Source organism: Engraulis encrasicolus, chromosome 19 (genome assembly GCF_034702125.1).
Source record: "Engraulis encrasicolus isolate BLACKSEA-1 chromosome 19, IST_EnEncr_1.0, whole genome shotgun sequence".
Taxonomy (NCBI): Eukaryota; Metazoa; Chordata; class Actinopteri; order Clupeiformes; family Engraulidae; genus Engraulis; species Engraulis encrasicolus.
In genome coordinates, this window is record NC_085875.1 from 40,340,939 (window position 1) to 40,354,912 (window position 13,974).

A 13,974-nucleotide genomic window follows, 5' to 3' on the forward strand; every position below is an offset into this window, starting at 1 on the left:
GCTCCCATTATGCTCAGCAACAACCACCTACAAGGCCATGTGGTAAAAATGCAGCCGAAACATGAAACCGACAATGCAGTTTGACAAAGTGACAACTGCATAAAAACACAAGGATCACCTTATTTCAAGCAACCAAAACCAAGCAGGAGTTCATGGACATTAAAAGGAACCCTGTCAGAGATGGAATGGACATAAGCACGCTCCCATGTCTGAAAGATAATAATGTATAACTTCAGTTCACACCACGGAAATGTGGATGTGGGGAAATGTTTAACTTCCATCATCCCAATTACAAATTGAATAGTAATTGAACCAACTACACCATAACGTTGAAGTATCGTTATACTTGGAAATAAAACCAATATATTTGATTAAAAACAGGTATCCTAAATATTAATCCACAACAACCTCAACGTGCCCTCTCAGCACGGCACACACCACTGTCGTTTACTTCCCTCTTTCTTGTCTTCCGGTTACGTAATCACAAAGCCATTTCTGAGAGAAGGGTTTCTGACGTCCGAAAAAATAAAAAGGACGCCATTGCTCCACTTATAGCCTTCATCTGACCTTTTCTACATAGCGAGTCGACATTCTAATACACCGCTCACGTCAAATACAAACGCACATGATGTGTGGTTATATTTGACGATTGTATCGCTACAGCTGTAAATGATACATGGCATGTCTACGGGCACCAACTTACTGATCGTAGTGCTGTTGTCGTCGAGCCCGCGTTCGAAATGGAAAATAAATGCAATTAGAACAAAATGGCGTATGGCGACTACGACTAGACATGCGCAACATGAAAAGGGGGCTATTTTTTCCCTTCTGATATGAATTCTGTTCTGTTTCTATAAAACAACTGAGCCAATGGGCAAATTATGTGGGAAGTATTACAGCAGCTCTAACCAATGATTAGTAAGGATAGCCTTTGGGCTAAAAGGCACAACCAATCGTATTTCTATACTGAATGCTCCTAATTGTATGAAAGCCAAACACAACATAACCAATGAAAAAAACAGATTTGTAGCGCCGCTTTCATATCCACCAACCATGCTTGGAAATAAAGTATGTCCTATAGAATTCGAAGCCCATGCGAACCAATCATAATCCACTAAGTGCAGCTACTGCCGTTGATCCAGCCAATAGGGTTTCGAGAAACACAACCTTGGCTCAACAGCTTGTTATTTCGTTTATTGCTTTGCAACCCTGGCAAGTGGTAAGCAGTCACATCGGAGCATGTAAGTGAAGTTGTACACATTTCTTTGACAGATACTTCAAAGTTTCCCTAAAAGTAATCTATTAACATACGTAACTAACACTGGCGGTTATTATCCGACGATGTTTCAGGTTATTTCTAATAGTTTTTAGCGAGAGTACTTACCTAGCTGACGAGGAATTGAATGGCAGTGGCCAGTCGGCTTGTTTTCGCAGTGAAGACATGTAGCTAGATAGCTAACGTTATGCGCCCTTTGTGGAATTGAAAGGATTGTTTCGTGAAATGAATAATGGATGTTTTACATCCTTTCCCTCGTTGGTAATAGCTTAACGTATCAGTCTGACCTTGTTTGGATAGGCAGTGTTGTAAATTCTTCCGGACCTAGTTGTTCTGCTGAGTGTCTGCCTAGCAAGCTAGCTTTCCTGCTAGCAGGCGGTTTAAATCGCCATAACGAGGAACAGTTTAGCAAGGTTAGTTAGCAGGCTAGCTATATTTAGCCCCTGAGTTATAGAGTTAATCGCCCTAGGCGATTCCTTAATAGAAGTGTCTGTGTTAACCGTCATTGTTGGCAGCTCCTGGCGACACGTTGTATCATGAAAATGTGTGGCAGTCCTTCTCAAGTAACCTCACTGTACTTTGGTAGAAGATAGTAGTGCAAGCTCCTGACATGGTGCAGCACCGTGAGCTATGATGGCGACGTGACATAGTCAGATTGGGAGTAAAGCGGGAAGGAACACGCACTATTATGTTTGTCCCTACACAGCCTCCGGATTATACCTCATACAGCAGTTTTCTGTTGTCTTGGACATTTTGTTCGCAAACAAAGGCAAGAGTGCTTTTCGTCAGATGTTTTGAAAAGACAGCTACCTTGGTGTGAGCTTGCTTCACATTTTTGCCAGAGTGAAGGGAGGGGGGCTGCATCGAGCTTGAAAAGAATGCGTTAGAAGTAGCTAGCCTTTTTGCTAGCTTGTTAGCACATTATCCTTGAAAACGCGGCTTTATTCTAGAAATGGGTAGATATCCGTTTGTTTGGGCTCAACCACAACATCTGTTTTGTCTTTTTGTTTTTCAGCTATCAACATCCATCGAGCTGGACTCCCTCAAATAGCCATTACAATGAAGGTAAGTCCCTGAAACCTCTTAGTTGAAAAATACCAGTGTCGGCGACGCCTCTCTGGCTGAAGTCAGATGAGCTGCTGGTGGGGCACCTATTTATCAACAACACACGTGCTACTGTTTGCTATCTTTTACGACGGTTAACATAGGTGATGTAAGCTAGTATTTGTTCAATCATGTCAAGAGTACATCTGTCTGTCCCAGTGAAGTTGGAAGGAGAAGTGGAAATGTTGTCGTGAGACCTTCCAAATTGCATTATGATAAACGAAAAACACGAAGCAACTGCTGTTGCTGACCTACCTTTTGAAACATGCATGCATTTTTTGTCCTGCTTGTATGTGCAAGTCTGGTCAAGCGAGGCTGTTCATTAAAAATTAACCTGGCATCTATTTATCTCATAGGCTTATTATTGGCCTGAAGTCTGTCTGCCTACCACTTGACAGTTTGCAGAACAGGAGTGTCTAGTGAAGAAGCGTAAATAGGCCAGCTACATCTGTCTTTTGAGACAACATTGTCATCATATCACAAGCATAATGCAGCAGCAGTTTTACTATAGTAGGCTCTTTGTTATTGAGGCATCTGTGGGATGATTGAGCTGTATGTACACCGCATCGCACCTTACAAAACATGCCTAAACAAGCATCTTCATCTGACAGTCAGTTACAAACTAGACCAGGCAGTGGAAAAGACCCCGAATATTTCCCAACTTTCTATGATGCACCTTGTGTCCCTTGTAAGAGTCACTCAACCACATATCCGTGTCCATGTCTTGATGCTAGCTTTGTCCAGAGTGGTCAAAGCTGACAATAGATAATCTGTGTTTCTCTTGCCTCTTTCTCCTTCAGGCAGCAGATGAGCCTGCCTATCTGACTGTGGGAACTGATGTTAGTGCAAAGTACCGCGGTGCCTTTTGTGAGGCAAAAATTAAGACTGTCAAACGGATGGTCAAAGTTAAGGTAAGAGTGCCTCCACCAACATCAGAAGTACAGTAGGTAGCTGTTGTTGCTTTTGTGTACGGTCTACTAGGGCTACTGCTAGGGCTATATCACCATATTCTCAGCGTTTAGTTTGTGCAGAAATACATCCTCATGTCAAAGAACTGCTCTTGACTAGCATGTAAACAGTTCTCAGAATCCAAACGAAACACTGAGGCATCGTGGCAACCTGTATTTTAACCCAATCAGCACCAACTGTATTCAGAGGTGCAAACATTCCCTGTCTCAAGCCTCTGAGGAAAGTTTGGGGAAAGCATCAGCCTCCTAAACAGTAGTATTTAGTCATTCATAAGTGGCTGCATGTGAAGATATCAGACAGGGCTTGACTAACATGTCTGTGGTGACTCATGCGCCAGCTTGCTCCGCAGAGGAGTCATCCTTGTTTTGGCTCCAAGCCACAGCTCCTCTGCTCTTTGACACTGCTCCAAAGCATGTCTGCTGTCAATTGTGTCTTGTATGATGTCCGCCTGGCAATTTGACGCACAACTTCCACCGACAGTAAGAAAAGTGTTCTCTGCTGTTGCTGCCGATGCTGACGTCAATTACATCGGGCAGCTCGAATTGCATGACCCCTGCTACCAGGACTTTGTCCTCAGACTCTAGAAAATAGGCGTTTAAAGTCGTGGATTGGGTTTTATCACTGTTGTTTACAAAATCTGTAGGATCTCAAACTGTCCGCTAGTTACGGTAGTTAGCTGTTATGCATACTGCCGTACCTTATGTATGTAGTAACTTTAGGTAGCCTTTTGGAAGAGAACCTTTCTCCATTAGTGTTTGTACTGTCATTGTTTACAAAAAATGTACCCATTCCAACACATGCAATTGTCCTTTCCCTTCCTTACGTTGGGTTCCCTGTTGTGTCGTGCATAATGGGGTACCTGGCCTGGGGTACCAAGACGCTCCATTCTCCCTCACCCCTACTTGTGCAGTGGTGGTCCTCAGACTGTAGCTGTTAAATCTTTCACACGTCCAGCCAGGCGATGCTGTCGGCCAACCACGTGCTGCTCGGTGTGAGCAAGACGCTTACCCAGAAGCCTCTGGGTCGCAGACCACGGCGTGCGTGTGTGTTTGTGTTACACAACCAGATTACTTCACCTTGAATGAACCTCTGTATGCTCTCTCTATTGTTCAACACCCCCCCCCCTCTCTCTCTCTCAGGTGGTGCTTAAAGGAGACAGTACCTCCCAGGTTGTCCAGGATGACCAGGTGAAAGGGCCCCTCAGGGTGAGTTTTTCAAGTCAATCTTTCTCCAGAACGTCCAGGCTGCTTTTCACATCTCCTGAATGTTTTTTTGTTGTTTATACAAAAAAATCCCAGGTACAGCTAGTGAAGGATGCTTGAAAGCCACTGCTCGTCAGGGTTGTTGGTAGTCGGATGCATGAAGCTGTGTGTATGGCCAATTGGCTTCATTTATGCAGTTTGTTCCCCTCAGGGGGCCTTGGAAGATGCACTAGGTGTGTGTGTGTCCTGCTTGAAAGAGTTCCTGTCGTCTCTTGCGTTTTTGGCCATGATGAGCACCTCCCTCTGTCATCATAAGCTGGACAGGGTGAGAAACGCCAGTGGCAATGGTGCCGTTGCTTATAAGAGTATGTTGGTGAGTGGGACCTCCATTTTGGAATATTTTAGATTGGCTTCCTGTTGGGCCACAGATGAGGGAGCATGCTGTGTGTAATTGCAGGTTACAGAGCCATTTAAAAAAAGTTATTTATTTCAGTAGCGTACTTGTTAAGTTGGTTGCTTCTGATTAGAGCTGACTTGCTGCAGCTACTGAAGGTTTTATGTTTGTGTGTGGAAAAAGTTACCACCAATTCAGCACAGCAGTCTACTTGTTCTTCAGCAGTAGTTAGTCGTTTCAGGGTTATACGATTTCAGGCACAGGTCCCTGGAGAGACTTTGATAGAGACCTATTCCGATAAGAGTAAAGTACCCTCTTGAAAATGGATTTTGTAGTTAAGGTAGGATTTCCAAACCTGCTATTACCTGAAGCAGGTGCACACTCTGCTTGATTTTTGGCATTGTCCTGAATATCAAACTGTGTTACTTGTGGTCACATATCAAATCATGCAGTACTGTTCATCTTTGTCTGGGAATTGTGAGCAGACTGTTTTGCACAGTGCTTTACAACATATAACTTTTATGCATATATATAACCTTGATGCATTAATAAATGTGTATGCATAAGATTTACGGTCGTCCTTCAGTATTGAAACATTATGTCAGGCAGTTAGGCCATGCATAGAGCAGTCTTTTGTGGGTGTTAATGTGCCCAACATGCTTAATGTGTTATGCTTTTATGCTCATGAGTGCAGAGTAGTAGACCATGCATGAACAATTCGTAGCATTCACATGTGTAGCACACACACCCGCATACTTTACATGCAAGACATGAAAGTCGCATTATCAATGCCTTCTGCGGTGGCCTTTCTGTGCCATCCAGTATTGTGACGGAACATGTCGGTCTCCTCCTCCACCCTTTCTTCTCCTTCCTCCTCCTCTCCCTACTCCCTCCAGGTGGGCTCCACAGTCGAGGTGAAGAGTCCAGAGGGAGTCCTGAGCGAGGCAACCATCAGCAAACTCACAGATGCCAGCTGGTACACCGTGGGTAAGTGCGCTCTCTCTCTGTCTCTGTCTCTGTCTCTGTCTCTGTCTCTGTCTCCCTCTGTCTGTGGCTGTCGCAGCAGCTTGACCCCCCTGATGGAAGTACGTACGCACATGCCGCTTGCTCACAGTCCAGTGGCGTCACTGGCTAACAAGAACAAGAAGGTTCCGAGACACAAAAAAGGGCAGCGGAGAGCGCTTCTGCACAGTCGGATAACAACTACAAACCAGCAGCGTTAAATAATTGAGCAGAAACTGCTGGCGCCGACCGAGCACTACTTGTGGTCTATAAGCCATGATTGCAAAATGACATGCGCATCTCAGGGAAGGAATTCTTTGGTTGAAGGGCAGCATGGATGGAACTTTATTTTTTTTTCCTGCTCCCCTTTTGCCAAAGTTGTGGTCACTGTGTTGTGTGTTTTTACAAGATTGTCATACTTCTGCACTTGTATTTCTAATATGTCCTTTTGTTTTCTGTAAACCTTTTAGTGTTTGATGACGGAGATGAGAAGACATTGAGGAGGACGTCACTGTGCCTGAAAGGCGAGAGACATTTTGCTGAAAGCGAGGTCTGTACTCCACCCACCTTTTACCCGTCATCACGTGTGTATCTGTGTGTGTGTGTGCATGCATGTGCACACTCTGCTTGTATTCCTGTTGTCATGGTTTTTACACATCTGACATTAATTAACCTCGCCTGTGCTCCTCCCGTCCCGTGCAGACTTTGGACCAACTGCCCCTCACCAATCCGGAGCACTTTGGCACGCCTGTCATCGGCAAGAAGACGAACCGAGGCCGAAGGACCTCCCAGGCTGTGTGAGTGCCCACTCCCTCTGCATCCTTTTTGAACGCTTTTAAGAAACTGCTGCAAGTTTCTCTTTGCTGGCTGTCAGCAAATGCAAAGTTGTCGTCGCTGTTTCATATGCCTCAAGGGGATTATTTGCTCTGACAGTTTCAGAGAGGTGTCAGTGTTGTCGTTGGAAGTTGGCTTTGTTCTTGGCACACATTATTTTGACGCTTTTGTAGCACGAGTCTGCTTTTGCGTGTTAATGCAAATGGATCAGTGGTCAGAAGCGTATACATTATTTTGAAAGGACATCGTGCAAGCACTTTCTTATTCCCTTCAAGGCACGTGTCATAGCTTTACTCAAAGGAAATTCATGCCCATGGTGGTGCTAGTATTTGATTGGTTTGGAAACTGTTTATGTTTTGCGATTATAACAGTATTGCTTGTCCTCTGCAGAAGACAAATGTACAGTATATGCATATCTGCAATAACATGTTTACAACCTCAAGAGAAACAAGCGTCATATTAATGCTGCGTTTTATTCTAAGATGTTTTCAAAAATGATTTTTTTTTTTTTTAAGTGCAGACCATATTTCAATATCAAAATCTATACATGGTCTACATATACACCTGTGACCTGTCCAGTCCACTGACTGTTCGTTCTCATGCACCAGTTTATTGTGCTGTAACAAACTAGTGCAGTGGTTCCCAACCTATGGGCCTGGGACCCAATTTATGGGTCGCCAAAGATCCACAGAGGGTCGCGGAGTCCCCTTGATTTTAAGGGATTTAATTTTAAATATATATAGCCCATGTTGAATAAATGACAAAGCATTTAACTAATATATGCATTGATGCAACAAAATTTAAGGGCTAAATTAAACATTTATTCTATATTTGACCAAAGACGATTTGAGGAATAAAATAGGCCTAACTAAAATGAGTTTTTGCAGGAAACAGGGGGCATCTTGTGACTCCCTCTTGTGCGGGCAATCGCGCGGTTGGGTCATCAAAGCTTACGATAGTAAAAACATGGGTCCCTGAAGAAAAAGGTTGGGAACCACTGACCTCGTGTACCTGTGCCATACCTAATTTTGCTGTACGTGCAGAAGACATGTATTCCTACACACAAGTTGTTTACAGGCTTCAGACAAACTAACCAAATGACCAAGCTGGTACAAGAGGGAATCTTTCTGCAAGATTTTTTAATGCATTTTAAGTGCTCCTCACTTCAGATCTACGTCAGTAAAACCCATTTCACATCCACCTTGGCCTGTCTGCTGACCATTTTGCTCTCTTCTTTTGCTGTGTTCAGTGCGGACGAGGACAAAGAGTCTTCGTCGAGCGAAGATGAGGAGGATGACCGGCGGCGGCTGACTGACGAGCTGCTGGGGAAGGTGGCATATGTGCAGGGCAGCGGCTCAACCTCATACATGGCCCTGGTGCGTGCAGGACACTTCTTTATTATTCTTTTTCTTCAAGCCCCTCTTGTTCCTCCTTGTCTCCTAATGCCTCCTCTGTCGTCTTGTCTTTCTTTCTTTTCTTCTTCTGCTCCTACTTGTCCATATGCTCATTTTTCTTATGCTCTGGCTTTCCTTGTCCATCTTGTCCCTGTGTGTTGATTGTTTTGCACACATCTAGTTTTGCTGTACTTGGCATTGCTTTAGCCAGGATATCACCTACGTTTGTTTTGGGAACCTGTTTTTCTAGTTGATGTAATTTTTTTGAACGTCCTTTAATTATAGGCTGATTAATTTGCAGATCCAGAACTCTGCTTCCTTTACTGCTTTGCATACTAAAAGTGAATTCTTACTTAGTAGTGTTGCATTTACATGGACTTTCTATGTTTGCAAAGAAAACCTGTTTTTCTAGTTTTGTTGTCTTTGTCCAAATGTCCATTTACTTGAGACTTAAATGAAGCCATGGCGAGCATGCAGCGTTGCCTTGTGCAGATGACACGACGCCTGTACATTAGCTGTGTTGGGTGAACCACAGTCTATAGAGATGTGCTATTTTTGATTTGTTGAGCACAGTAGGCTGATGAAAGGTTGTGTGGAGGAGTGCTGCTATTAAGTATGCTTTTCTTCTGTCTGCTCCCCAAGGTCATATCGCCTAGCTGCAACGATGACCTCACAGTCAAAAAGGACCAATGTTTAGTGAGGTCCTTCGCCGATTCCAAGTTGTAAGTAGCTTTTTATCACTTTTTCAATGACTTCATCTTCTGTCGATCTGATATATCCAGCCTTGCTTTTAAACGACAATATGCTTCTTTTTACATGTCGTGAAAGTCAAGTGGGGTGCAAAATGTGTCATGTCTGTGCCCAAAAGCGGTGCGTTTTGACTGGGATCCATCTTAACGCCTTCTGTTTCTTCCCCTACCTCTCTTGCTTGTTTTCATAGCCACACCGTGGCGAGGAAGGACATCCATCAGCTAAACATTGACAGTATATCCAAATCCGAGTACTCATCAAAGAAAGGTAAGCCATCGTTGGCCAGGTTCTCAAAGATTTGAGACATACTAATTACTTCAGAAGCATTGGAAGATGGATGATGCCAGAAAAAGCTTTAATTGTGCCCAACAGCAAGATGGGGAATGCCAAGATTTGTGCCTGAGAGATGCTGATCTGCTGTAACCGTGTCATTCTGTCCTTACTCATCAGATGCAGAAATCATTCTCTCCATCAGCATTTCTTGCGCCCCACAAAACATTTCAAGTGCTGTAATATGTGCACAGTTCAGCTCTGAAGTCAGCAGGAGCATTGTGAAATATGCTCCAAAAAGAGTCGGTTTTTGTGTTGTGTTTAGATCTTATTGCTCAGGCAATTCTGTATTATGTATCTGGCAAATGTGTTTTTTAAAGTTTTGCAACAAAAAGTAACAAATGCTTACATTCTTTGCTGTCAATCATGTCATGCAAAAACTTAATGTTTTCTACACATTCAAAATATGTGCAAAATCATTGAGTCAATGCCTGTACTTAGGGAAGTGTGCCCATACCACAGTTTGAGCTAGACTTGGTAAAGCTGACAACCTTTTGGGTGGAGAAATTTACACTGACCCACATTTCCATGCGCAGGGTTCGATGGCGCCATCCACTTCCTGAAGACGAAGGTGGTGCCAGAGAGCTGGAAGATGGACATGAGCGAGATCCTGGAGTCGTCCAGCAGTGATGAAGATGACGAGGACGGTGACAAGGAGAGCGAGGAAGAGGTGAAGAGGAGGAGGGCTGTGGCCGACCAGGTGAGGGGACCTTGAGGCTCTGCTGCACAAACATGACGCAAACACACTGGACCATTTAGCTGTTGGCACAAGAACTTCCTTGTTGATGTGTTGGAGGCTGGATGTGTTTGTTAGAACTATAGATGTTGGATGCTAACTAGGGGGCTATTCCAAGAACATGGTTGAGTGATATTCCTGGCTAGGTTAACCTACAAGAAGTGCTAAACCTGACAATAGATAGCCCACAGGTGTCATCTGAGTAAGAAAACCAGGACTTTAGGCCCTTCTATTGGATGATTTACCACCACCTCAAGGTGAACTTTACCTGCTTTACTACTGAGTCAGGTTCTTGGAATACTCCCCAGGTGACTCGGGCTCTGATGCCAGGCATGAAGGTGCCATATTGGACACACCTGAAAAGTGTTCCTTGTTCACACAGCTTCTATTCCTCATTAACGTGCTGGCGGGCCACACATGACTATTGCACTACATAAGATGTTAACGTAAAAGGCAACTTCGTACATGAAAAGCAGACGTGTTGGATCAAATTCAGAGGAACACAAGCTACCCATCAATAACAGTGTATGGAGAGTGCTGGGTGACTTTTGCTTCTCATGTTTTCATCTTTCAAGAAAGCAGTAGAGAAATAGTAACTTGGTGGTGCACTGGACACAGTGTCTGCTACTCACGTCTGCAGTATCTGCTACTCACGCTAATATCTTCAGTGCCATTTTTTTCCTCTGTAACGTGTGGGAGGACCAGGTGTCCCTGTCTACTCCTCACCTGAGAAGTCGTGTTTATCTTTGAGTTGGAGGACTTTTGTTCCCCACTTAATTTGTTTTTGTGAACTCCAAATGGGAATGCATTGAGCCACTAGTAGCTCAACGACTCAGGTCTGCCTCTCACATGAGACTTATTGATCTCTGCTGAGGGCTTGTGCTGTTTCCTCACTTAAATTTGTCAATATAGGGGTGCGTTCCTGAACTGCCACGAAAACCAGTAGCTAGTAATAGTGCCCACTTCACTTGAGAAGCTGTGTTCCTCATTTATTAGTTTGAGGGCTTGCATTGAGGTCAAGCCTTAAGGTTGTCAATGTTGGACGGCTTTTGTCAACTCGTAAGAGAGGCAATAGACAGCGTATAGATTTGTGCTCATGACTAAAAAGCACTGCTATGCTAGTGTGTTTGAAACCAGATTGCTAGGGTTTGCGCTCGACTCATGTCTGTCTTGTTTTCCTCCCAATACATACATTAGCACATGTGCTGGAAAGGAACCGCAAGAGTGTTTCAGTGAGATGTAAATGCAGCTTTTTTGCTAAATAAAGTAAGAGTTGTTTGCCAGCAGGGAGCCATCTAAGGCGAATGTGCCGTTAAGTTATAAGCAGTGTCCTCACAATATATATTATATATTTTCTGTGGCACTTGGCAGGCAGCATGTTTTCCAAGCCTTAGAATCCCTTTCGTGGTTGCTCATTTGTTTTGATGCATTCTGGGGCTGCATTCTAACGTGGTAGCGAGCTGTCGAGGCAGCCCTCCTCCAGCCCCTGAGCTTTTTCAGTTCACACGCTCAGCACTCATAGCCATCCACCCGCCAGCTCCACCAACCCCTCCCCTTTCCCCCTACCCCCACCCTCTGGCTGCTTCTCGCCGCAAAGCCATGTGAAGGCATGGGAATCCCTAGCCCAGTCACTCAGAAGACCCCCTCCCCGACCCCAAGCAAGCCTACACCAAACCCCCTCAGCCAGCCCGGAATGTAAATACAGCCCCAGGCCCACAGGAGATAGATGATAAGCCCTCTCTCTTTACAGATTGACCGCCTCTTTCCCCCCCCCTCTTCTCTCCATTTCTATTTCACTTGTTCACTGTCCAAAAGCACCTTGATTGAGTCTCCTGACTGGTCTAACCGCATGTGGTGGGGGACACCCCTCCACTCCACCCCCCACTCCCTCGCCACCATTCAAATCTCTGCGCCAAACAATGCCCCATTCTTCCTGCTCCCCAACCGACTCGGACAAATGGCCATTTGTTTGGGTTTCTCTGACTTGGTTGCCGTGGCGACGGTGACTTCCTAAACTGAGGAGGAGGCAGGAGGCTGCAGGGATTGGACAATTGCCAAGGGGAGGCGTGGCCAATAAATACAGCCCAAGGGTTGGTCTAGTCCAGACTCTTCCCTCCATCTCGCTCTCTCTCTCACTCGCTCTTGCATACACACACGGAGGGGGAAGAGCTTTAGTTTTGACCCCCTCCCCTCCCCTTGCAGATATGTGGCTTGTGACAAACAGGCGCCAAGTGCGTTAGCTGCCTAGATGAGCATCGAGTGAAGTCAGGATGATAGAGCTGGGTATATACTGTACTAGTGCTCCAATGCGTCTCCTCTCGGGGTGCAGTGGGAGAGGTGGGGGTGTGACCTGAGTACAGGGGCTTTAGTAGACAGGAGCACGGGCAGTAGGATTATGCTGAGTAGCTCCACTCCTGCGCTGAGTGCACATTGTGTACATTCTATACCCCCGGCAACACTCCTGCTTTGCTCTGTGCCATACATTGTTGTCTGCAATTTTTTTGTTGTTGCTCCGTTTTGGAAGCAATTAAGAAATGTTCCTATAGCACTTGTCATACTAGATTTCTGTGTTCCTGTCATTTTCAATGTTTGTAGTGTTTGTGTTGCAAAATTATGACTAAATGGATGGGTATGAAGGGGGCCCTTTTTTGTCCTTTGACTTTGCCCTCCAATCCCACATGCCCACTATCTCCCTGCTGGATCTGTGCAATATGATTTTGGAGCTAGCGCTATAGCTGCTTGCTCTGCTCTCTGTAACCATCTATCGCCTGCCTATTCCACAGTCACTGATGCAGTGAAGACTATGGCTCTGCACTTTAGCACCTGCAGTGTCGGCCCATTTATTTGCTTTTGGTAATTGGGAGTGGCACAGTGTGCCATGAGCGAAGGGGGTGAAGTTGGTTGCCCCCTTGGCAGAGTTGTTGGAAGAGGGGCTGTTAGGCCAGTGTTTATCAACTACTTGTCCCGCTGCGCCACTCTGCTCTTCTCTGCTCCTCTCAATGCTTTTTGCCCGTCTATTAGGAGCAGCAGCAGTTGGAGCTGTAGGAATTCCAGCTGTCCTGTGCGCCATGTAATCCCACCTCGCTGAGGGCAGGACATGCATGATCAGTGAGAAACAAGACTGTCGAGAGCAGCCACTGCCCACTTTAGTGAAGTGTGTGTGTGCGCAATCTGATTTTATTCCATTTGGAGAGTAAATGGACTTGTGCAGTTTGTCTTTTTGTAGAAGTGTCCAATGGTTGTCTTCCAGGGGGAGGGTCTCAAAATGATGATGCCTGAGAATGGTTTCGCTTATGGGCTGATGTCTGGTGATGCTACGATTCTCTTGGCTATCTGATTACCTCTCCTTCCCCCTAAATGACTGCTCCTAAGCACTGTGGCTGACTGTCTCGGTCTGATCAACAGACCATGTGCTCTTCTTGACATGCGTTTGACTAAAGCTAATTGAAGTCATGGAGTCTGCAGCAAAGGCTCTTACTGCTGCACACATGGGTTCACATACACTGGACATTTAGAGGAATTGCTTTTTAGTAACTTGATTTTGTGTGTGTGTCTGTTTTGTAGCCTGACGACGAGCCTGACCCAGAAGAGAGAGACCACTTCCTACAACAGCTCTACAAGTTCATGGAGGACAGAGGTGAGTCAATCCTCTCTCTGCATTAACCAATAAAAACATCTGTACACCTGCCACTTCCTACACATATACACTGACTTTTCCACTACACTTTTCCATGGAGAGTCCTAGTATGATGATGTCTGAGAATGGTTTCGCTTTATGGGCTGAAATATGGTGATGCCACGATTCTCTTGGCTATCTGATTAACTCCCTACAAATGACTAAAAACACTGAATTCAAAAAACTTTGTTCTCACTTCTGAGAACCAACATTTTAATACACTACAGGGCTCCAGACTAACTTTTTGCACTGGTTGCACTGGTGCGCCTAAAAATTTTTTTTAGGTGCACCAGCACAAAATTTAGGT

At 45.0% G+C, this 13,974-nt stretch overlaps 1 protein-coding gene and 2 non-coding genes across 3 annotated transcripts in view; all 3 read left to right on the plus strand.

The window, feature by feature from the left end:
- The first annotated feature begins 1,179 nt into the window (after nucleotides 1-1,179).
- arid4a (AT-rich interactive domain 4A) overlaps nucleotides 1,180-13,974 on the plus strand; it is a 40,219-nt gene continuing 27,424 nt past the window's right edge. Inside the window, exons 1-12 of the mRNA XM_063184402.1 lie at nucleotides 1,180-1,241; nucleotides 2,292-2,341; nucleotides 3,181-3,291; nucleotides 4,489-4,554; nucleotides 5,842-5,932; nucleotides 6,418-6,497; nucleotides 6,650-6,744; nucleotides 8,031-8,157; nucleotides 8,818-8,897; nucleotides 9,116-9,192; nucleotides 9,792-9,955; nucleotides 13,556-13,628. Of these exons, the coding sequence (XP_063040472.1) occupies nucleotides 2,336-2,341; nucleotides 3,181-3,291; nucleotides 4,489-4,554; nucleotides 5,842-5,932; nucleotides 6,418-6,497; nucleotides 6,650-6,744; nucleotides 8,031-8,157; nucleotides 8,818-8,897; nucleotides 9,116-9,192; nucleotides 9,792-9,955; nucleotides 13,556-13,628 (970 nt within the window). The 5' untranslated portion in view covers nucleotides 1,180-1,241; nucleotides 2,292-2,335. The remainder of the gene's footprint in view (nucleotides 1,242-2,291; nucleotides 2,342-3,180; nucleotides 3,292-4,488; nucleotides 4,555-5,841; nucleotides 5,933-6,417; nucleotides 6,498-6,649; nucleotides 6,745-8,030; nucleotides 8,158-8,817; nucleotides 8,898-9,115; nucleotides 9,193-9,791; nucleotides 9,956-13,555; nucleotides 13,629-13,974) is intronic.
- LOC134435628 (small nucleolar RNA SNORD53/SNORD92) lies at nucleotides 13,252-13,332 on the plus strand. The gene has a single exon (XR_010032039.1). It is a non-coding gene; the product is annotated as a small nucleolar RNA SNORD53/SNORD92 (small nucleolar RNA).
- LOC134435626 (small nucleolar RNA SNORD53/SNORD92) lies at nucleotides 13,733-13,814 on the plus strand. The gene has a single exon (XR_010032037.1). It is a non-coding gene; the product is annotated as a small nucleolar RNA SNORD53/SNORD92 (small nucleolar RNA).